The sequence below is a fragment of the Protopterus annectens genome, chromosome 5.part0 (genome assembly GCF_019279795.1).
Source record: "Protopterus annectens isolate FY-2018-M chromosome 5.part0, PAN1.0, whole genome shotgun sequence".
In the NCBI taxonomy this organism is placed as follows: Eukaryota; Metazoa; Chordata; order Ceratodontiformes; family Protopteridae; genus Protopterus; species Protopterus annectens.
Window position 1 is genome coordinate 392,244,164 of NC_056735.1, and position 25,790 is coordinate 392,269,953.

The window sequence follows — 25,790 nt, forward strand, 5'->3', positions numbered from 1 at the left end:
CAGTGTTCTCACAGGATTTAGGTAGCTAGGGACTCTGTCCCAACAGTAGAAGAATGAATGAAAATGGCAACATCAGATAAAAAAGTTATGTACTCACCATAATGTTTCATCCATGTTGTCCATTTTCATTCTTAATCAACTTCCTTCCCCCAACTCCCTCCTTTGATTTACTCCTGGAAAGATTGAATGATATTAGAGGAACCAGTGTTCCTTTGTTTGAGTCCCAGATCCTGTTATCTCATGATTCTTTACTACTTTATAGGTCTATGGGTAGCAAACAAGATATGAGATATGTAAGGTGATGAGGGTATTTTGGGTAAAGGGAGGAGCTTGAGAATTTTAGTGTTCTACGAGCTGGAAGAAGTGTGGCTAAGGCTGATCCGAGGATTGGATCCAAACACAGCAGTTGAGGAAAAAATGAAAATGGACATAACTTTTTTGTTTACTCTCCATCTTTTATCTGTCCTGTGTTAATAATGATAGTACAGCCATTCTAATAAGTAAACATTACTATAATTAATAATGCATGATATTTTTTTTGCAAGTAATTTTCCATCCAGCAGATTATGTAAATATACTTGCGTAAGTCTTCTTTATATTAACAACATAAAAGAAACACTTAACCATCTCTGGTAGAGTTTTTGAGTTGAGTGTGGAGCAACAGGTGCTATTAAAAAGAGATAATTAGTAAGACATATAAAATATAATATTGAATTTTAACTCTAAGATTCACTCACAGGCAGTTAGAAAAAAATGGGAAAAGAAAATGGAAATGCAGTGTACAAAAGAACAATGAGATGTCTTTATGGCTCCCACGTATACAGCTATGTCCAGTGGATTTAGGGTTTTTGCATGGAATTGCTTGCACAGGTATTTTTATACCTCAAACAGAATACAGAGAATCTTTCCTCTGGTAGATAGCAAATGCTAGAGGTGTGATGGTATAAAGAGAGAGGTAATTGGGGGCATTTTTTATTTTTTTGGTGGGGTGTTACAAGTTGGCAAATTTAAAAAATTCTCTGCAGAGTACTTTGTTAGAAATGTTGGAGGAGCAAATGGTTGTAACTAAGGAAATTATTGTTTTGAGCTGGGATACAAGGTCTGAAACCTAAACATAATAAGGCCTTACTAAGTTTAATGCTGTTGAACCGCGGTGGTGGTGCTGCGGTAACGTTGTCGCCTCACAGTAAGACGCTGTCCGGTTTGATTCTCAGCTAGAGCGTCTTCTGCATGTAGACATGCGTGAATGGGCATACCTTCGTTGAAGGTTGTGCATTAGGGCTGGCAACTCGGCACGTAAAAATCAACTGCCAATCATTAGCGGACCAGAGTTCCGCTGTGGCGACCCCTAACCGGAAAAAGCCTAAAGACACAACAACTAAGTTTAATGCTGTTGGCTACCAAAAACAATTACTAGAAAAAGAAAATCAAAATTTAAACCAACTGTAGTTGAAGGATTAAATATTGTACAGGAGATTAAAGAAGGTGAGATCTTTAGAAAGGGAAGGAGCAAATTATGTAGAAATAAATGGAATATGTGGGAACAATACATACAGAATAGGATGAGGAGTGAGATTTAAGGGAAGGCAGGAAATGAGCAATATATGCAGTGTTTGGATGAAAATTCTTGAAAAGAAAATATATAGTGCATGAAAATAACAATGGAAGATGTTTCTATGGTTTGTTTTCTTTTCTGTTAATGAATTTGTCCTTGTGTTATTCCTTAAAGTTTGATTTAATAAAAATATTTTTAAAAAATATAGAAAACCATGCATACATTTAGTGAAACCGTAATTGTTTATAAGCAGTCAAAACAAAGTCCTGCCCAGCTTTCAACTAATAAACTAATGTAGTCCATGGAGTGTGGTGATTATGGTCCAATATTTGGAAAAAGACAAATCTGTTAAGCACTAGAGTGGTGAGAGACCCCGATCTTAGCAAATATTAAGAACCCCCTGCTTAAATTGTTAAGGTCTAGCGCTAGGCAATAAAATCTGCCAGTACTGACAAGCAAATGACAGCGGCAAAATAAAAGATTTTTTTCTTATTGTCCGTTATCATAACGTGTCCCTAACTTCCTGTTATAAACTTAGAAAGTGACTAAAATAACAGGATGTGTGTTCACCTGCATTTTCTGAAGGATTCAAAGTCTGAAACTTAAATGTGTCATTATTTTATTAATTTATTCCACAGTCATTTGTCCAAAAACCACAGACTTCATGAGGAACGGAGTAAACACAAGGCAAAATTTGAACATTGAGGAAAACTATGGACAGCTGAGAGGCATGGAAGGTGAGTGTAAATGTAACAGACTGTGTTACACTGCCTTTTTGACTTGCCTTTGAAAGCTGGCAAAACACTTGTCACTTTTTTCCCTGTAACTAGTAATATATAAAAAAGCTTCATGCACTACAAATAATTATGATTGGGTTAGCGATCCCAACTCACTTATTTTGATTTCAAGACATGGATGCCAGGAAATTCAACTTAAGAGCGAAGCTCGAGAGGTGAATCTTGCCATCCATGTTGAGAATGGATAACAGGAGGTTAGAATTGGTGACCCAGTCATAATCCTCTGTGTTATAACTGATTAGTCAACACTTACCCAAACTACAGTCAGTAGAACAGTTTTTGCATTCAGAAACTAATAATTTTCCTCTTCTTTTTTAGTTTCATTCCCTTCTTGGTAATGTCCATGTCATTGCCATTGCCAGTTTGAACTTAAATTGTCATCTCTTCATAAGAGCAACTGAAAAGGACACTTAGAATACACTGTCTGGCCAGTTTCTGATTGATGTCATTCTTATCTGAAGTATATCCATTCTATTGTACTCTACTTAGTCATATTTTTACATAGGTAATGCATAGTTTAAGTCAGAAAACCTTTTCAGAAAAGAAAACCACTCTAATTAAGGTTGCCACCTGTCCCGTTATCAGAGGGTTACTCAAGGGCTGAGCTACCTTATCCCATTGCCTGCTGTACAAAACAGTGGGACATGAAAAGTCTTGTTTTGCGATTGAACTGAATCGCCTTGGAAAAGCCACAATTACTTATGGCTTTTCCACGGTAATTCACTTATGTCAACAACAGCAGCCAGGGCTATTCCCTGTTGGGTCTGGGTGTTTTAAATCTTACAGCAATTGGCTGCAATTCATGATGCAGTTGGGGATTGCAGCAGGAAGAGCCCTACAAAGATTGCGGCTGTAGAGTGGTTTGTTTTAGCACTTCTACAGCTGCTAATGAAATTGAGTGAGATTTTTTTTTTCTAACAGCCAAGCCAGTTATACAGCCAGCCAACTAACTACAGAGCCAGTTATACAGCCAGCCACTCCAGCAGCCATCCAGCCAGCCACTCCAGCAGCCATCCAGCCAGCCACTCTAGCAGCCATCCAGCTGCCATCCAGCCAGACACTCCAGCCGCCATCCAGCCAGCCACTCCAGCAGCCATCCATTCATCCAGCCAGCTGTCCATCCATCCAGACATTCATCCATCCAGCTAGCCACTCCAGCAGCCAGCCATTTCAGTAGCTGGCCAGTTAGCCACTCCAGCAGCCAGCCAGCCAGCCATTCCAGCATCCATCCATCCAGCCATCCATTCTTCCAGCCAGCCAGCCAGCCATCCAGCCAGGTATTCATCCATGCAGCTAGCCACTCCAGCCAGCCAGCTAGCGAGCCACTCCAGCCGTCAGCCAGCCAGCCACTCCAGCAGCCAGCTAGCTGTGTACCCATAAGTGCATCTCCTTCACCACACCTGTGATAATGTCATGATAGTGGGTGTGGCCAGCGTCATATTGGCCACAGCCCCATGTCCCACTTTACCCTCCTTAAAACGTATCAACCCTAACTCTACTTAGAATCACTTTTTGTTTTCTGCCCTTTTCATTTTTTTTTTTTTTTTTGCAGCTGAAACACAAAGAAAGATAGGTACTTTGATCCTCTCAGAAGATGAACCCTGTCAATATAGTTCAAATTTTCTTAAGTTGCTGTCATGCCTTTAACAGCCCAAATACGTAACCATAGTATAATAAAATTAGTACTTGGCAATTCATCTACTTTTCTTTTTTTTTAAGTAACCTTTATCTTCTTCCATATCCTGACCCTCAAAACCAGCATCTGGTTCAAATCCAAATTTCTCTTTGTTGTTCTGATCATTTCTGTTCTCACTGTCTTATATATATATATATATATATATATATATATATATATATGTGTGTGTGTATATATATAATTTTTTTTTTTGAAACAGTGGCAGTAGTTTCACTGGTATAGTATTTCTTTGGCCCTGTTTACTGGTGGAAGGCCAAAAAGCTGAATCCTCTTCAGCATGCTGGTTTGTTTTTGTTTCCCAAGTTTTTGTATCTTCTCCACCATCTGATATGCTTTCATGTTTGTCTTCTGCCCACCAGGAAAACATTCTGAAAACTGTTGGATGGAACAGCTAGAGTATCAGTCCAGTATTGCAACATTCTCTGATTGCTGTGATAAATTTATTTATTTTTGCCTGGTGTACAACACAGTCATTTTCCATGGAAAAAATTGTCACCAACTTTCATCACCTTTTCCATCTGTCACATTTTACCCTGGAACATTTTCTCTTGCTGGTTGGTATGTTTGCATCTTTACCAGAATAGGTCTCATCTATTTCCTAATGGCAAGATGTAGAGCATGTACATAATGTGATGTTTCTTTCTCTCTCTGTCTTTCTCTCCCTCTCAGTTAATAGTTGATATAGTCTGTTACCCAATTTTTCTGGGATGGTAGGTAACCTCATATTCTCCCCTCTGTGTTCTGTCTTCAAGTTCTACTATTTTTTAGACAGTTCCTCCTGGAAAACTTCATTTTCAGCTATTTATTCTTTTATGCTACTCTCTGATTTCTGCAAATCAGTCAGTTTATCTGAATACTTAAGAATTTCCTCTATTTTTTCTATCCTTTTTATCATTTGACTGTATGTAATGTCCCATTTATTTTAAAGACTACTGAATGCATTTGGTTTGTTTTCCTTCTAGATTGCAGGAAGCCAGCTCCTGCACCAGTGGTCCAAATTTGTTGGCTTCTTGCTGACCAGTCAAGAGGTTATTCTCAATCAAAACATTTACTGATTTTTTTTCATTGACTGCCCTTAGATTTTATTTTTTATTCCTATTTGACATCAGGGTGGTGTTCTCTCTGGCCAGTAACCAAGTTAATCCAAAATCAGTACATTTTGTCTGCTTTTTTTTGGCAAGTTCTTAGTTTTTACCCTGGGAGTGCTGTAATAAATAAGTTATTCAGTCAGCTACCATCTCAAGATTTTCATGCTGTTTACATTTCTTGAGAGAACACAGACCAAAACTGTAAGTATCGAGCCTGTTCTGACCAGTCACATGCGATCTGTTAAGCGTGGCCAGCCTTGAAATTTCCAGCGTATTTATTGGTGTATTTATGTCTGTGTACTTTTTGTCTCGTTAACCTTAGTAAACCAATTCCATTTTCAGAAAGGACCCAGAGGATTACATCAAAGGATATATTTTGGTCTAATAAAACTCTGAGGTCCTTCCACTGTGTGATGGATTCTTTAATACTAGTTTCTTATTTAGGGCCAGAAATGCTGTGGACAGCACTGCATTTCCCAAACATTATGATTTTCATTTTTGTGTGTCATTAAGGAACAGCTTGCTTTGATACAGCTATATGAGCAATTAATTTAAGGCTTTCATCTTTGGTATGAGTGCTTGTAGTTTTTTTTTTTTTTTTTTTTGCTGTGTGGACAAGTGTACAGTTCTAAGGTTTGTCTCCCAGGAGGAATAACTCACTGCTCCAGTTGTCATGAAACCAGTTTAGTGGCTTTGATAAAAGTTTTATTGCTTTGTTTGGTTTTAGGTAATATATGTTTGTTGTTTCCAGTACTTGCAGTAACTAGAATGCAGTCCCTTCCATTTATTGATGATTGCTTTCAGTGGGGTTTGAGGCTTATGTTATATCATTTTGAGCTGTTGTCTTTTCTAGAAATGGTGTAGTCAGGTGAGACATTTTGGGTCTGATTTCTGTAGGGTTTATATGATATGGGGACTTTTCATTTTTTTGGCCCTGGATTGGGTTGTCTCATTTCTGTGTTTATTTACTGTATTATTGCATTGTTTAGCCTGTTTTAACAAAAAAAATATATATATACTGTCTTGTTTGCTCGTTTCCCACCTTTCCTAGCCAGTCCAGATCCCAGGCTTTGCTTGTCTCAGGACTTTATTTTCTGTGTTCAGAGCTATCCAGACCTTGCTGTGGTAGAGGGAAGTCCTACTGCTTACCAGTGGGAGTGGTGAGCATTGTACTGCCTATCTAACACTAGAGGAGTGGTTTCCAGCTCTGAAATTGTAATTGTATTAGCCTTTTTGGGCTGATTTCTATCCCTTTTAACTTTCTGGCATAAAAACGTGTGTGTTTGCACATTTTTCGCATCATGCAGCACCGTGAGGCTACAGTTAAACTATTCCAGGTGCCAGAAAGTCTGCTCTTCAAATTTTCCCATAGAACTAGCTGGTTTCTCAGTAGTAGCACTAAAATCTGAACCCCTGTGACTAGCACTTGCTCTAGAACCTGCTGGAAAGCACTAGGAAGCCTGGAACTGATACAAGCACTCAACTCTCCTTGTCAGTAAGGAGAAATTAATCGTAGGCACTAAACAGCCTATAATTGCAAAGTACCTTGCAAAGGTAAGGGAAAACAGCTCTTATACTTTACAAAAAAGCACCTAAACAGGCATGTCCAAGGGTCAACTTCCGGTGATTTCTCCTATCCACCTGGTGATTCTGGGCATACTGGGGCAATGCGGCAACTGCCTCATGTACAAAGACAACCCTGTCCTCCTACCACCCAACACTACAACCTGCGAGAGATGCACTTACATAGCCAAACTGGAAGCAAAGCTCTCTCCGGCCAAGATTGTGCTGGATAGTCAAGAGGAGAAAGTTAACACCTGCACTACACCTCAAGCAACTCCTAGCCCTTCAAAACCCACACCATCAACACCCACACATAGCAACACTAAACCCACATATGCAGGGGCCCTTAACATTAACCTGCCCAAGCAACAAGGACCTCCGAAGCTAAAATGCAAACAAACACCAGTCACAACCAAAGTGACACATAGCTCACAACACCAGTGTGCCACCCAGCAACAGCCCCTAAGGCAAATGAATGTACCCAACACTTTAGTCATAGGTGACTCTATCAGGCACACTGAAGTCCCACTCACTGGGCTGAACAAGGAGAAAACTACAGTCGGCTGCCTGTCGGGTGCCAGGATCCACCACATAACGCATGCACTCAAGTCACTCCACAACAAGTACAAATACAACTCTGTCATTGTCCATGCTGGAGTGAATGACTTGAGACGTACCTCACTGGACTACATGAAAAGAGACATGAAAGAGCTCTCGGATCATGTGGCCCAGGCAGGTATGACCCTAGCCCTGAGTAGCATCCTGCCTTTGCCCAGAATGATACCACAGTATTAGGACAAAATGATTGACTTCAACAATTGGCTAAGCTTCTGGTGTAATTCAAAGGGGATCCAGTATCTGTCTACCTGGGAAGACATGATCGACAAACCACAATGCTTTGCCAGAGATGGTCTGCATCTGTCACCCCTGGGATTCAGGTTACTGGCTAAAGCTCTTGCCACCCCTATAGTGCCTTTTTTAGGCAAGGTTCAAAGGACAAAACCACCACCGTAGCAGATACAAGCATGCAAAATCTGAAGGTAATGCTACTCAATGCTAGAAGTCTAAACCTCAAAATGCACTCTCTCGAGGCACTCCTAAAAATGGAGAGCATCGATATCTGTGCAGTAACTGAGACCTGGTTCAAGGCTCCAGAGAGCATCCCTGCAATACCAGGCTACAACTCTTACCACACTTTTTGGCCACAAAACCAAGACCGAAACACTAAAGGTGGAGGAGTGTCCATATTCACCAAGGATATTCACACCTCCAGGCTAGTTGCCCAACACAATGCATCTGAAATTCTCCAGGTGCAACTATAACACTAGGTAAGACTGCAGTCCAAATTGTAGCTTGCTACAGATCCCTCATCATGCCCCAAGAGTCTCACTATACCTTTCTAAACATACTGGAAAATATTAAGATACAACCAAACACCCTAATACTGGGTGATTTCAACTACCCTGCAATTAACTGGGAGAACTACTCGGGTACCAACTCCTTTTCCCAACGGTTCTTGGAATTCATAAATTCCAACGCCCTGGATCAACTAATCCATTTTCCCACCAGGGGCTCCAATATCTTAGACTTGGTCATTACCAACATGGGAAATAGATGCTCCACACCAGTGGTCACCCCCTCATTGGTCAGGTCTGACCATAAGCAAATCACCCTTGACATCCACATCCCACACCCACCCCCCAGTAAGGAAACTTCCTTAAAAATATTCTCCAAATCCAGCTTCATGCTACTGAAGTCAGAAGTGACAGACTTCATGACACCCATGCAGTCGGGATCTGAAAGTTTAAATACAGAATAATGCACTAAGGCACTGTACGAGCACATCCACTCGTGCATGAGTCGTGCCATCCCAAATAGAACCAAGATGCTCTCCTCCAAAAAAAGGAAGCCAATCTGGTGGTCCCCTGCTATAAACAAACTATACAACAGAAGGAAGAAACTGTTGCAGAAAAGAGGAAAATCCCAGGATGCAAAACACTCCCTCACTAGCCTCAGTAAGAAGCTGAGATCCCTCATAAAATCCTCAAAAGCTAGTTACGAAAATAAAATTGCCAAAGATTCCAAAGACAACCACAAGGTTTCTATAGTTATGTCAATAATCTAAATGGCAATGCTCAGATCTGCTCTGAGCTTCAACAGAATGGCATTTAATATACTGATCCCAAGGATGTTGCCAATATCCTGGCAGATCAATTTAGTGCCAACTTCACCCCCCTCTCACCCCCTAAAGGGCCCATCTCAGAACTAAAAGATTGCCAAATTCCAGTAATCACGGCCACACAGGTAGAAACCGCACTCTCCAAAGCTAAGAATACAGCATCCATGGGACCAGATGACATCCCAGGCTGTGTACTACATGAACTACAAAATGAACTGGCACCTCACCTAAGTGTCATGTTTAATCATAGCCTCACCTCAGGCTTCGTGCCCACTGAGTGGCGCACAGCTATAGTTATCCCACTCCACAAGGGGGGATCCACCTTGGATCCCAGGAACTACTGTCCCATCAGTCTGATGAGCCTAATCTGCAAGGGCATGGAACGCATTTTCATGGAACTTATAAACAAAGACATGGGCAACCTTCAAACACTGGACCCCACCCAGTTTGGGTTTGTGAAGTGCTGATCTTGTCTCCTGAACCTGATTGACTTCTTTGAATCAGTCTCCAGAGCTGTGGATGAGGGTAGGGGGGTCCACACAGCCTATCTGGACCTTGCCAAGGCCTTCGACACTATCCCCCACTCTGGAATCATAGATAAATTTACTAAGCTGGGCTGAAATCCCTACGTCACTCGATGGGTTGCCAACTGGCTTACTGACAGAACCCAGACTGTAAAAGTAGCCGACTCCAAATCCAGCTCCAGACAAGTGACAAGTGGAGTACCTCAGGGTTCAGTCCTGGGACCACTCTTGTTTGGCATCTACTTCTCTGAAGTACAGGCCAACACTAAGGGACTCTGGCTAACAAAGTTCACAGATGACTGCAAACTGGGAGCCATTACTGAATCCCCAAATGATGTGGATATTCTACAAAAGGGCCTTACAGAATGCCAGAGCCATGGGCTCAAGCTTAATGCCAAGAAATGTATAGTTATCCCCTTTGGAATAAAACATGTACCCATGAATTACCACATAGGTGGCAGTACACTAAACATCGAAAGTGTGATGAGAGACTTAGGGACATAGATGGACAGTGGTCTCACTTTTGATAACCACATCGCCACAACAGTCAGGAAATCCTTCTATGTGGCACACCTCATCACTACGGGCTTTTCATCCAGAAAAAAGGAGGTCATTATCCCACTGTACTCATCCCTCATTAGACCCATTATATATAATGCCCCATTTGGTATGTACCTCACAAGATATCTGCAACAACTGGAAAGGCCACAGAAGTACCTCACTAAAAGAATCACAGGCCTAAAGCAGATGCCATATGCTGACCATCTAAAAAAACTCCAGCTATACTCTGTGGCATATCGTCTAATCAGAGGTGATCTCTGCTTAACATACAAGGCCATGTCAAACTCTGAGCTGTTGGACATGCTCCACTTAAAGAAATCCCAATCCCTCAGAGCCACACGCTCCAGGGATCTAAACCTTGTCATCACAATGAACAAAACATGCTGGAGGGATAGGTTCCTGACCCAAAGACTCCCCATACTCTGGAATAGACTGCCCATACATGTCAAGCAGAGCGCCTCCTTGGCCCTCTTCAAAAGGAACCTTGATGATTGGATGGGAGATAGGAAATTCACCCCGGGGATCATGTCATCGCCCTGCTAGACAGGGGTTCAGAGAAGTAAATGCTGTGGGAAGAAATATCCAGGGAATTGTTATGGCTAGGCTTGTATAGGCCCTAGGGCCGATAGCCTAGTACCAACCTATGAACCTGTGAAAAGCTCAACATTGTGTATGTATTTGTTTTTATTTATTTTTTTTTTACCTGGTCCCTCTTGCGAGTCATTAAAACTGTCCATCCTGGTCATCCGTTGAACTCATGTATTCTCTGAGATGAAAGCTCTTTGGCCATTTTTTTCCCTGTGACAAGGGATGAGTAACCAGTCCATGCATTGGGGAAAGTCAGAATTTTGTTTGTAACCCCCTACATTCCCCTCTGCATGCCCATAGTGCCCAAGGGTTTGGCATGCAGTGGGCATGCATGATGTAGATTCATAACTGTGCATGATGTAATCAACTGTCCCCTAACCTTACAGGCAGCACCTCCCATATAATCTCCAGTCTTCACCAGCAATTCAACCACAGAGTGTGCCCAGGTATGTCCTCCTCCCGCTCTCTCCAAAGAGATCAGTATGCTAGTCTCTTCATTCCTCTCTTCACCCATACCAGCCCCAACTGGCACCCAAACCACTGTCACCTGGGTCATCGTCAGAGCTTTATTGATCTGTGCTAAAGTAGCAGGTAAGTTGTTTGTCAATGTTAAGTTCATGGGTGTGCATGTGGTTTAGTAGAAGTGAGTAAACAGAAGTAGCTGCTTTCTTGAGGAAATGTTGGTAAGAGGTGTGTATATCCAGGATAAAAATTAAGTAAAGAAGTTCACACAGCAGTATTTGATATGAGCAAGTCAGTGTGGTTATCAACTTTCTTTTTTTAAACAACTTTTTATTAATTTTAAAACAAAGATTGTACAAAATTATTTAAAGATAAATAGAACAAAAACATAACTATTTACAAATGCCCACAACCAAATCAAACATAGAAAACAAAATCATTAAAATTTATCAAGTAAATCACTTAATTTTGACCAGAATCTAAACTGGTGAGTAATATTTGAAGTTCTCATTTTGGCAGTTGTGAAATTCTTTTTTACTTTCTTCAGTAGTTTCAGATTACTGATACAATGAAATTCAGATGATGTGGGGCAGGAAACTTATATAGACACAATTTCCCTCATCTTCCTGTAACAGCTGCATGTACATATATACACATGCAAACATAAAGATACACACACAGATGCATCCACGTGCTTTTGTATATTAATTGAATGATACACACGCATTTTTGTTGTGAATGGGACAGCCTGTGAGCTACTGTTATAAGTCATGCATCCCTAAAAGGATAGAATGTAATTAGATAGTGTATGAGGAGTCTTGTATTTTACTTCCCATGAGTTGCTATCAAAGGGTGCAGTTTTTGGCCCTCTATAGAAGCAGAATTTTTGATTAGTATGAAGTCCTCACTATTTAATAGGAAAAGCAAAGGTCAAAAACAGAGAGAAATGAGTAGTAAGGCAAGAGCAGCTTTCTGTCCACAGCGGATTACTTGAGTTCTGGAATAATTGGTGGATGATACTAGAAATGCATCTATAACTGAGTGTAAATTAAAGATTTTGTTTGTCAGCCTTCTAGAAACTAGACATACAATAGAGAAGCAAAGCAGAATACTTAAAAGAGCTGGTAATGTCCAGTACCAAACATGCTTCTGGGCAAAGTCTGAAAATTGGCTGTGTAAATCAGTGCTCTACCTGATTAATATAATAAGTCTTTGACTTGAAATGTAGTGTAAGATACATTTTAGATTAAAAGTACTGGGGGCTTTCAGAGAGGGACATCAGATGAAGGCTTTATGGAGCACAAATGGTTGCATATATATATATATATATATATATATATATATATATATATATAAGTTTACTATTAAAATGTGGAAAGTAAAAAAAAAAATGTAGTCAATACGTCAAAAAATAATGTTGTATCCATAATTTCTACCTGCCTATAATTCTGATTGACCTTTCTCCAATGTCCATATTCAGTGTTAAACGAAATAGCAGGAGGTGATGTCAGACACCGAGGCTATTTTATTTAATGTCTCCTAAAACATTTAATTATGTAACACAAGTTGTTATTGTTTTGCAGGGGGGGCAAGCCCCCCTGCGCTCCCCACACCTCCTGCAAATTATATATTCCAACTCTAAGATTGCACTACAGTGAGGAAAATGGTAAATTTCCTGATCCCCACTGTAGTGTGATCTGTTATCAGAAGGTCGATCTCACATTAGCGAATGCGCATTACTATGCACTACCGTGGATTCAGCATTTCCTGGATCGGTATTACGGGAACTGGGAAACAAGCATTCGACCTTCCCAGTTTTGAGTAAGTGCCGATCCACATTTAAATAGTATCTCTCTCTCTCTCTATATATATATATATATATATATATATATATATATATATATATATACACGCACACACACACACACACACACACACATACATACATATATGTGTGTGTGTGTAAAACAATGATAAATATGTTTTGCCTCTGTAATTGAGCCCAATCTTTTTTTTTTTTTTTTTATGCATTTGCACTTTTTCCATGGATAACTTCTTGAACATTCAGAAGTCATTTTACTTTGTCTTTTAAAATGCACCTTAGACCTGGTGCTGGCAGTTGTTCAACCTAAAATAATCAAGACTTGATGGTAGCAGGACTAATCATGAAATCAGCAAGGTGTAAACAAATCCACACAGACATAAGAGGCATTATTGAAAGCTATTAAAATGCCTTTTCTTCTATAACAGTTGCTTTCCTGTCATTCTTAGTTGGCTATTTGCATAATTTTTAATAACCATTTCTCTTTTTTGTGTATATAATTTACAGACGATCTGCTGCTGCTCGTATTCAGGAGCTGTTCAGAAGGAGAAAGGAACGGAAAGAAATGGAGGAAATGGAAACTCAGAATATTCGAAGGCCATCTATAAAAATGACATACAGAGGTCACAGAAACTCCAGGACTATGGTACAGTAAACTAGTTAACTGAGATTGGTTTGTACCTGGCTGATTTATTTTACTTCTGATGAAAGTTTGTCCTTTGAAGTTGTTTCACTTTGCGTTTCCCTACTAACACATGGGCGTATTGCAGTCTTTTGAAAATGTACTAATGGAATGAGTTTAAGCTAAATGCATTCAACCAAATGCCATTTCATCAGAAATGGTGGCTTTTTTCTTGGTCTTCCTAATGTACATGCAACTTTATGATTATAGCTTGCTGTAAGACCATAACAAAGTCTTAAGTTAAATTGTTTAAATGGGAGAAAATGGACTTGGCTAGGTGATTTGTTTGTGGTCATATTCAACTAAAATTAATTCATTAAATCTGCAGATATTTTGCGTGTTGTTTTGAGGATGTTCTCTGGAGATACTTCCAAGTATATTTTAACACATGTAGTGAAGTATTTTTTGTTTTTATTTTTTCTAATAAACCTTCATAAAATTGACATTTAATTAGACTTAAAAGGCACTGCTATAAAAATTATATAACACATAATTCAACCTGTAATAAAAATGCTTAAATAGTAAAACAAAAAGGTTGAAAAGGGAACTGGGTATTAAAAACAGGCATATGAAGAATACTCTCTCAAGACTTTTGATGATGATAAAAAAATTCTTCAAGTAAGTCTGTGCTGAATAATCAGATCACTGTGAGGAAGTTATCACGTTATAATGGGGTGGTTACTGATAGATTGTTGCAGTTATTTAGTGATTCTTTTGCAGGCTTTTGCTGCCATCAGTTCAGCAGGTTTCTGTTAATTCTGATGTAGAATGTCCTTATATTTCTTTGGATGTTGTGAAGAATGCCTTATTTAAAGATAAAATAACATTTTCAATTGGTCCTGATCTTATACAGGTAAATTAGTGCAAGAAATGTCCAGCTTCATCATACTGTCTCTGTTAAGGCTATTTACTGGGCTGCTCATTCATATGTTCCCAGAGGATTGGAAGAAGTCTTATATTGCTCCAATTTTTAAGGGTGGCGACAGTCATCAAGTGTCAAGCTACAGACCGTTAAGTTTGATTTCAGTCATTGATAAACTTTTGAGAGATACTTACTATGACATTTAGTTTTTGCGAGACAAAGGGAAGAGTTATTTGGTTATTGATCTGAATCTTCCTAAAGGCTTTGACTCCTTATGTCATGATAAAATCATTGAATGTTTACAGTGTTTAAATGTAAGTACATATGTTTTGAAATGGATAATAAACTGGTTAACAGAAGAGAAGCAGTGTGGTAAATGAAAAGGTAAAATGTCTTGGTGGTTATTTGTTAATAAGGGGGTCCCACAGGGGTCCATTTTAGGACCTATTTTGTTTAAGGTGGTGTTTGCCTGCTTGCCTACATCCAACACATTTTGGATCTGCAAATATGCAGATGGTTTTAAAGTTGGAGCTGAGGTCAGAAATCTTATGGGCGTCAATGATTTAATTTTTTAGTTAAATAAAATCCATTTAAGGGCAACAGGAATAGTTATCAAGCTTAATTATAGAAATGTACGGTTTTGCAGTTTACACACCACAGTGAGTTGAGGTTAGAAATGAGTAGTCAAGAACTTGAAGTATAAAGCAGATTAGGGATCTTGAGACAGTTGTTTGCAATGATCTGTCTTTTGAGTTCTGTATATAAGGCATTCAGGTTAGAGCCATGGGAAAGGATGGATTCATTTTTAGTACAATGAATTTGAGGGACCAAAGGTCTTAAAGTCATTATTTAAAACATTGATAAGACCAATTACAAAGATATGCATCTGGAGTGTTTCTCCCTGGGCCTCCACTGAAAATTGGCTTGTTCCAAGTCGGACTTTCTCGGTAAACAAATGTTAAATAAATAAATACAGTAAAATAAAATGAATTACTGCGTATACTTCAACACTTTGTACTTTATCCATGACAGATATTGTAACTGTCAAATCAATGCAAAGTAAATATACTAAAATAATTAAATTTATGAAAATGTAAAGTATGGAGAAAGATTATAACATTTAAGTCTTTACAGCTTCATTTATAGATTTGTAAGGGGTAAAGTGTGCCTAGCATTTAGGGCTTCTAGAGAGAAGTGTTAAGGGAAGATTTATTTCGTTCATTAAAAGATCAACGTCTAGGAATGAGAAAAGGGGGGATTCTGTTCAAAACTAAAAAAAAAAAAAAAAAGAGATGGTTACATTACCCGATGTATACCGAGATTGTACAACATTCTTGTATGAAGGATTAGGGAATCAGAAACCTTTAAAATTTTTAAGTCAACTTGACAGTTATATTGGAGAGAATAAGCACTTATATAATACACAGGAGATTATAATATTAAAGGTCTAGCTGACCAGTGGCAACAGGGGCTTTACTACGTAATGTATGGTAATTTCAAACAATTTGCCAGTCACTGGCAGGTATAGGAGCTTAGGAACAGTACGAGGCAAGCAATCCCAGGGACCATAAGAAGTATGCCTGAATACACATTTAGATAGACACACATAAAAGTTCTTATTATCCTTTACGAGTACTTAATAGTGTTCACCTGCATATCGTATGTATAAAGTGGAGTGAGAGCATTTCTTCTAGCTCTGCTCATATTACTTATCAATCATTATCAATTATCAATCATTATTACAGGGACAAAAGTAAGGCTGCAGGCAGTTTTCATCCCACCTAGCTTATACTTTTGATATCATGGTATTAACTGAGCTAAATATTAATAAGTAAATATTGCAAATGTTGAGGGTGCATATAACTATATAGCTTCCAGTGTATTGGCTATGATAAGGCCTGTACCATTCCTGTTGATTTTAAGACTGGATATAAGTTTAGACTCCACAACCAATGAGCTTGTGCTGTAGCTAATAGTTTTAAGAGTGAGCATTTAATCAAAGCATACTGTAAAGATGAACAGTTAAGTATACCACACTTGAAGTAAGCATTCACTCACTTTATTTAAGCCATGCCACTACATAAATAGTGGTGTTATTTATCATGCCTTTGGATTGTTTTTGTAAAGGGCTGTGATTACAGATATGTAATGAAAAAGCAGTTAGTATCAACAGATTTTTACTTTGACACACTTTTTAATACCAGCTGGAATACCCTTCCTGATAACCTTTTACTCATCATAGTTCTTTCACTCTGTGGCTCTTACTGATGCACTCTGTAGTATAGCTGTTTGGCTTGGAGAGAACACCTAGCTTCATGCAGCCCAGTTATTCCGTAAGGGTTAATGAATAAACATAACCCTCTGAATGTGCCTGCAGTCATCACATTAATTACCATTGAGGATGTACATAAGTGTTGTCTGTACTATCCAAGAATGGGTTACTTTGTGCAGGAGAAGCCACCATTATGCAAGGGCTTTAATCCAACCCCCAAGTTATTATCCTAACCCTAACCTATAGGATGCTGAAGTATTAAAGTAGTTAAGATGGCTGCCAGCTCTCCTTGCCATTTGGACTTGCTGTTGCAGTAACTCCCTTATTTTGATGTTTAATACATAGTAGGATATGACTACGTGGCAATTCACTCTTACAGAGCACAACCTGATACAAGCACATGGTCCTATATAAGATAATTATCACACACCTGCACTGCTTTTGAAATGTGCTTTCTTGCTTGCTGGGAGACTCATTGCTGACATCTTGGTATGTTTCTGCCTCTAGTAAAACACCCAAGGCATTATATGAGTGCATACCTGTTCCGTTGTATATTAGCTGTAGAAGATAGTCGCCTTCCTAGGGTTACCATACATCTGGGTTTCCCCAGACACGTTCTCTTTTTGGACTCCTGTCTGGGCGGTTTTTGAAAATTCTGCGATTTGTCCGGGTTTTTCAAAAACCCAGACAAATCGCAGAATTTTCAAAAACCAGAAGTCCCTATTTCAGCGATATTGTCCCAGGATCGGCAGTCCGAACCCGAATCCCGCACTGCCGGTTACCGTCCTGGCAAAACAGCCTCCGCTTTGTTTTTTTTTTTTTATTGTCCTGTATACCGGTATACCAGCCAATCAAAAAATTGCAAAATGGAGCTCTGTTCAATGCAGAACTGCTTGATGTTCCGCATTGAACAGAAGAGGGTCCGCTGTGCGAGTTTTTGATTGGCTCATATACCGGTATACGAGCAAATCAAAAAAATAAAAAAACGGATCTCTGTTCAATGCAGAACTGCTTGATGTTCCGCACTGAACAGAAGAGGGTCTGCTGTGCACGTTTTTGATTGGCTCGTACACCGGCATACGGGCCAATCAAAAATCGCCATACACGGAGCTACTTAAAGACTAAAGACCTTTTTTTTTTTTTTTTTTTTTTTTTTTTGTCTTCACCTAGTGTGAAAGACCTTTTTGTCCCGACCTGGCCAGTCAAGAATCTGGCAACCCTAAGAGGACGAAAAAAATATGTGCTGGTATAATACCAGCACATATTTTTTCGTCCTCTTTTTCATATAACCGAATATGGTAACCCTACACCTTCCCCATCTGTGTCCTTTTGGCCTATGGAACCAGAGGGGAGGAACCAACATTCTTGTCCAGTAGAAGGTCAAGGTCCCTTAACCTACAAAATTACCAAAGGATGACTTCACATTTTGAGAACTATGACAGTTATGAATACTTCTAAGTACTGACCTACATTTCCTCTGTCTCCACCTAAAAACAGTCTAAATTATCATCTTCTGAAGTATGATGAGTTGTATTAAAGGGGCACTATCTCGTTTCTGAAATCAGCTGCTTGCCTGAGTACTTTGTTTACATTTTAGTGCTATGTAAGTCACATGTTCACACAGTGGCAGGATTTTCAGAGAAGCTTATTTAGCATACAGCAGGTCAGATTTCACAAAGGTCATTGGTGGATGGTCATCCCTAAGAGTTTACAGTGTCCTTTTGTGTTTTCCTTCCCCCACCCATAAGCTATTAGATTAGTTGAATGATTTAGCCACAGCCAGAGATGCTATCTAGTCACACTCAGATCTGCAGCCTTTGCAGCAGTGAAATTACATCTTCAGTATGTGCTTGTTTTTTGTAACACTTAGTGGAATGATTATCCCAGCCTAGGCAATTGTATTTTCTTTTGTTTGTTTTTGTTTCATGCTTGTTGCTACATGCTTTTTTCCTATCGCTGGTAATTATTTTTCATATGGTCAGCAATAGTGTTGCTTTTTAGTGCATGTACTCATGCAGACATACATTTCTAAGACGGTTTCCCTCATTTGACAGGACAGCATTGCTTTGTACAGTTTGCATCTTGTAAACAAACCCACCGAGTTGCAAATGTCCTAAGATTCTAGAAGAATAAATGTCTTACAATGTTTCAATAAAAAACATGTCAAGCAACTTTGAAAATGAATCTTGTTACTGTACTAAAAGTATCTTCCCATTAGCTGACTCCCTTCAGGAATCACATAGTAACAGTTTGTATAATACTGATTCCATCCAAATTAATTTATTTTCTTTTTCTTTCCTGCATTGTGATAAAATGCATGGATCTTTCACTCTTTTCCTGAATATTTGACTGCAGTTCAGTTACAATGGTTACCATTTGAAAGTTGAGGCAAATGTAGTCTCGATATTTCCATATATTTTCCTATCTGTGTGCATGTGTATTTATGCACACAGATAGGAAGTCTGTAGGAAGTATAAGTATGTGCCTACTATTCATGGTGATACTTATATCAAGGAATCAAATGGCATTGTTGATATGTGGAGTTCTTGTCCTGTATGCCAGTCTTCAGCAGAGTGCTGTCCATGAGTAGGGTACTACATGGCCCATTCCACCCTGCTTGACCTCTTACAGATATGCAAAACACACACCACCGTGAAAACCCACAGCAAAGACTAATATTTTATAGACAGAGAAATAGAACATGACTGGCACAACAGATTTCTATCCCAAGGAATCCTATATTTATTGAATAAACTTCCTATGCATGTCAATCAGTACTACACATGGTCTGCATTCAGTAATATTCTGAATGAATAGCATGGAAATTATAAATCCTCTTTGGGGTATACAGCATGGTGCTTCTTGGCCATGGAACTTAACTCACTCAACAGCGCTCAGGCTTAGCTGGCTATGGTTATGAATGGTCTTTTGAACTGCACGCCTAGTATATACCTATGAACTTATCACCCTAACATATAATCAGCAAGTATCTTACAAATGTGCATGCTGCATGTAGAATATATATGGGTCTATATCATATGTTCGAAGTTTTAAAACTTCGAATCACTAAAGGTCGAACTTTAAATGATCGAAGTTTTAAAACTTCGAATCATATAACGGAGATCGCCATAGAGTGCAAGAAGAGAAGATTTGCCTTTACTGCACTGTAGTGTGATCTAAGAGTTGGTATATTTATGTAGCGGGGGTGTGGGGGTGCATGGGGGGCTTGCCCTCTGCATAGAGCATTTTTTTTTTGTTTTGGGCTTAAATTTTTTTTTTTTTGACATTCGAAGTATTAAAGGTTCGATCATTAAAGTTCGAACTTTAGTGAGTCGGACTTTTAATACTTCAACAATATAAAATAGATCCAATATATATGCAGACAAAAACATCAGTTTCTTGATGAACGTAGTTCTATAATCTATCTCATTTGAATGTCATTATATGATCATTAGTATATACTACTACTGACCACACCAATTTTCATACTACCATGATTGTGCTACAGATCGCTCTGAATTACACATGCCCTGCATGTCAACACTTACTACATATTTAGCTTTACACACTGTGCTATTTTTCCTTTCTGAATACACCCCTACTGTGTTTTATGTCCTGTAAGAGTACCAACTGTATACACAAACAACATGGTACCTGTAAACAAACATTTAATTCTTTATTTTAATAAGTAATGAAAACAATGAACAGATGTGCACTGTACTCTCCAAGGTACCAAATAAAATTTAACCTCTGTTTGAAATCATTTAAATGTATTTATTCCCATTATTTCTTTATTCATCTGTTTGTTTGTTTACTAATAAATTTCAGCTTGATGACCATGTAAGTGGGTCGCTGACAGACCCTTCTGAGTCACAACCTGAGCTCCATGGTTCAAGACACAAACAGAAAATTGTAAATAGAATAAAGAATTATACTACTTTCTGAAGGAATGTCAAGCAGTTTGGCTAAACGCACAAGTGGAATAAAAGCAAGATGATAGCTAAAAAATATAGCAAATGGAAATGAGGTCAAACTATAACTACAACTTTGCAGGCAAGAATGGCATTATTGCTCACGCCTGAAGTATTTGTATGTGTATACATATCTAAAGTGTATAAATATAAATAAACTTTTAATAGAGTGGCTATGTTAAGTATAGAAGGCTCTCTCTATTTTTATTATTTTTTTGTATTATGTGCAATGATGTTTTTTAAACTGATGAGTGGTGTATATTATAGATATCTTGCATTGTTGTGATTCATCAGCAAATTGCCTCTTCTGTGTTTCACTGTAACCTGGTTATGTTATATCAAAAATATCTAACTATACCTAGATTTGATACTTTTGAAACAGTCAAATAAATACAATTATGACTCCATGAGGATCATGCATGTCTGCTTGCTTGCTCATTTATTTTACAAAATAAATGAAACTACAGTTTTACATGGATAATATCTGTTTACTTATATTTGTATGTATAAAGTTGTACTGGCTAATTCTAATTAGAAACAAAAAGGTCTGTCTAGTGTATAGGAATATACATGCAATAAAAGACATTAATTACTTGTGATTTCATGACATTTCAGCTATAACTGAAGGCATGTCTTTCAACCTTATACTATAGAGAGAAGAGCCTTGACAGAAAGATTTAATTGGCTAAAATAGTTACCAAAATCCAAGATAAAAGAGTAGAGGACAGTAACTTTACTCAAAAGTGTTACACAGCAGCAATAAGATACAAGTAGAAGACAGAGTCCATATGACTCAAAGATGACTAGTTACTCCCTAGAAAATACCCTCTACCTCTTATCCTCTCACAGTTACTAAAGAATGGGTCCTCACTGCAGCCTCCAGAGCTAAACACACTACAGCAATGAGCCCTGATAACATCCAGGGATGCCTCCTCTAGAGTTTTAAAAATGACCCCTCAGGCCCACTAAAATGTCTATTCAGCCACAGCCTCTAGACAGACTTTGTCTCTAGGGAATGCTGGAATGTAATAGTCATCCCTCTACATAAAGGTGGACCATGAACAGACCCAGGGAACTACAGACCCACAGGCTGGACTAGTCTTGTATACAAGGCCATGGAAAAAGTTATCATGGATCTAAAAAAATACATAGGAAATCTTAAAATACTGGACCCATCCCAGTTTGGTTTCATTAAGGATAGGTCACGCCTACTAAACCCAGTGGACTACTTTGAGAAGGCCACTTGAGCCATGGATGATGCCCTTTGGGAAAAAACATGTACCCGCGAATTACCACATAGGTGGCAGTACACTAAACACTGAAAGTGTGATAAGAGACTTAGGGACACAGGTGGACAGTGGTCTCACCTTCGATAACCACATCGCCACAACAGTCAGGAAATCCTTCTATGTGGCACACCTCATCACTAAGGGTTTTTCATCCAGAAAAAAGGAGGTCATTGTCCCACTGTACTCATCCCTCATTAGACCCATTATAGAATACAACTCCCCATTTGGTATGTACCTCTCAAGACATCTGCAACATTGGGAAAGGCAGCAGAAATACCTCACTAAAAGAATCACAGGCCTAAAGCAGATTCCCTATACTAACCGTCTAAAAAAACTCTAGCTATACTCTGTCGCATATCGTCTACTCAGAGGCAATCTCTGCTTAACGTAGAAGGCCATGTCAAACCCAGAGCTGTTGGGCATACTACACTTAAAGAAATCCCAATCCCTTAGAGCCACATGCTCCAGGGATCGAAACCTTGTCATCACAATGAACAAAACATGCTGGAGGGATAGGTTCCTAACCCAGAGACTCCCCAGACATGTCAAGCAAAGCGCCTCTTTGGCCCTCTTCAAAAGGAACCTTGACGACTGGATGGGAGATAGGAAATTCACCCCGGGCATCACATCAGTCACCCTGCTAGACAGGGATCCAGGAAAGTAAATATTGTGGGAAGAAATAGCCAGGGAATTGTTATGGCTAGGCTTGTATAGGTCCTAGGGCCAATAGCCTAGTACCAACCTATGAAGCTATAAAAAAGTGCATACTGCCTACCTTGACCTAGTAAAGGCATTCAACACACTACTCCTCACTTAGGTATTATAGACAAACTCAAAAATGTAGACATAAATCCCTATGTAACCCAATGGATAGTCAAATGGCTCATGGAGAGGATACATGGAGTTAGGGTGGTGGAATCCACCTCCACCAATAGGCCTGTTAATGGTAGTGTTCCACAGGTCTCAGCAACTGGACCTCTCCTGTTTGGAATATATTTTTCTGAAGTCATAAATATAAGAGGGTCTTTGGGTGACCAAATCTGCAGATGACTGCAAGTTGGGTACAGTGACTGATTCCTCCAAAGATGTAGATATCCTTGAGGAGGGTCTGAGAGCCAAGTAACTGGTGACAGAAACTTAGCCTAATACTCAATGCCAAAAAACGCATATTTATACCCTTTGGAGAAGATGAGCACCCCTGCAAATTACAACATTGATAACACTGTTCTAATATTAGACCCAGTGGTAAGGGACTTGAGAACTCAGGTTGACAGTAACTTGAATTTTGATCACCGTGTGTCCATGATAGTGAAAAATCCTTCGTATAACTCATACATAATGGCAAGGCATCCAAATCTAAGGAGATCATACTCCCTCATTAGACCAATAATCAAGTAAAATGTACCCTTTGGCTGACCAGGCATTTGTAACAATTGTAGCAGCTACAGAGGTTCTTCATTAAAAAAATACAGTATGTAAACAACATGTCCTATGTGGACTACCTCAAAGCCATGTCTGTGTTCTCAGTCTCCTACAGACTATTGAGGGCCAATCTATACCTATCCTGCAAGGCCTTCTCAGATCCAGCCCTGATCGATATGCTAAATATTCACAAAACAAGCAGCACAAGAATTACCCAATCTAAGGATCTAAACCTTGTCTGTAACATAAGCAAAACATGTTGGAGGGACAGGTGTGTGTTTAAGAGATTACACTTTTTCTGGAAAAGACTCCCCATTTATGTGAAACAGAGCTCTTCTTTAAACCTATTCAAATAACATTTGGACCAATGGATGGGAAATCATAAATTCATCCACACTTGTCACCTGTGGCCTTTATGGACAGTAACAGCTTATAGAGTCTCTAAGGCACAGACGTACTTCAAGATCTTTCTAATCCTTAAGCACTGACAATTATGAAAACTGGGGTATAAATGGTTAGGCTTAAAAAGGCTCTATGGACATTAGACCGGTAACCTCCATTGAGTATTTATTCGAATGGACTGCAAATGCATGAAATTGCTTTCCTTACAAATTTGTGTAACAAGAACATGCAGGAATCCAGAAATACATATAGTAACCAAAATCAGCTATAATGAAATGTAGGAAAAGGTAGGATACTGGTTAGCAATGAGCTACTCTTTAAATAAGCTATACTTTACTGGGTATGACACTGATGTGTACAATGTATTTTATATAGCATGTATCATGGACCGAAGTACGCTAAAAAATAAAAAAAGACAACTGGATACATAAGTCCCAGGAGAAAAAAAGTGCCCAGTCTTGATATGCACACTGGTTCCAGGACTGGAAAAACTGACAGTATAGAATCTCCAAGACACAGAAACATTCCAACAGTGGGGTTAGGTCAAGTTCATGGGGAGGATGCCCCTACCCCATTGTAGAAGGAAGTAGTAGTCCACAAAAACGTATAGGCCAGAAAAGAGCCGTTAAGAGGATAGAGTAGACTATTGAGGATAAGAAAGAAATTATGTGTTGCCACTATTGTTCAAGATAAGAAAGAAATTATGTATTGTGTTACTATTGTTCAAGAAGCCCAGAATTTCTAGATAGAAGATATTCAAAAAGATTAAGAGAAAAATCAGAGGAAAGAAAAAATACTTGCCCAAGAAAAAAGTACAGTTGTGTACATTTACCATAAATGTAGATGTTCGAGTGTATTCACTGTTGCAGTCATCACACTTGGGTTATCCTGCAAGGGGTAGCCCTCAGTCAGCCCGAATACTAGAGGCTTAGTATTTCTGCGTTGGTTGCTGTCGCTCCAGGAGTGATGTCAGGTCATCATTAGTATAAAATCTGGGCCATTTCATCAGTTTTTCTTGCCCCAACTGTCAGGAGCCCCCAAATAGGGATCTAGGTTATGCTGGAAGAACACCACCAGGAGAAAGTAAATACCAAAATTACCTGTAAGGAGAGAGGAATAGAGAGAGACAAGGGGGGTGGAGAGTGGGAAACCAGGACTGCAACAGTGAATACACTCTGACATCTACATTTATGGTAAGTGTACACAACTGTACTATGTTCTTCGTGTTTCACTGTTGCAGTCATCACACTTGGGTTGATTCCCAAAGCTGAAGAAAAGGGTGGAGGCAGTCAGGAAGACAGGGGGCTGGCTAGGATGCCCTGCAAGACTGCAGTGGCAAAGCCTTCCCTGGATTTGGAGAAGATAGGCAGGTGGTAATGCTTGGTGAAGGTATGAACAGAAGTCCATGTCGCAGCCTCCAGGATGTCCCTGGTGGGGATACCTCTGAGAAAAGCTGCAGATGTGGAGGTTGCCCTGGTGGAATGCATCCTGACCCCCTTTGGGGGTGGTTTCCCATACTGTTTGTAGCAGAAATGGATGCAGTGTGCCATCCATTTGGAGATTGTTTGTTTGGATATGGCCTTGCCCTCTGCCCCTGCTGTGAAGCTGACTAGCAATTGGTCAGTTTTTCTAAAATATTTAGTCCTATCCAGATAGAATCTGAGCTGTCTGTGCACATCCAGAGAGTGCAGAATCCTTTCCACTTTGTTTTGTGGGCTAGGGAAAAAGGTGGGCAAATGAATGGATTGGTTGAGAGCCACACTGGACACCACTTTAGGCAAGAAGGATGGGTTAATCCTGAGGGAGAGTCTGTCAGCATGGAAAATTATGAAGGGCTCTACAGCCATGAGTGCTTGTAGCTCTGAAACTCTTCTAGCTGAAGTGAAGGCCAGAAGCAAGGCTGTTTTCCAAGAGAGGAATTTTAACTCTGCTGAAGCTGCAGGCTCAAAGGGGGGTAGAGTGAGCTTTTCCAACACAAAGTTAAGGTCCAAAGCTGGGGTAGGAGCTCTTCTGGGTGGCCTTAAGTTGTTAGCCCCTCTTAGGAACTGTTTGATG

The 25,790-nt window shown here is 39.3% G+C and overlaps 1 protein-coding gene across 3 annotated transcripts in view; it reads left to right on the forward strand.

Annotated features, from left to right (window-relative positions):
- DCAF6 (DDB1 and CUL4 associated factor 6) overlaps positions 1-25,790 on the forward strand; it is a 2,031,218-nt gene that overhangs the window by 1,694,161 nt on the left and 311,267 nt on the right. For all 3 annotated transcript variants that reach the window (XM_044072358.1, XM_044072359.1, XM_044072360.1), the window contains one exon: positions 13,343-13,481. In XM_044072358.1, coding sequence (XP_043928293.1) covers positions 13,343-13,481 — 139 coding nt within the window. The remainder of the gene's footprint in view (positions 1-13,342; positions 13,482-25,790) is intronic.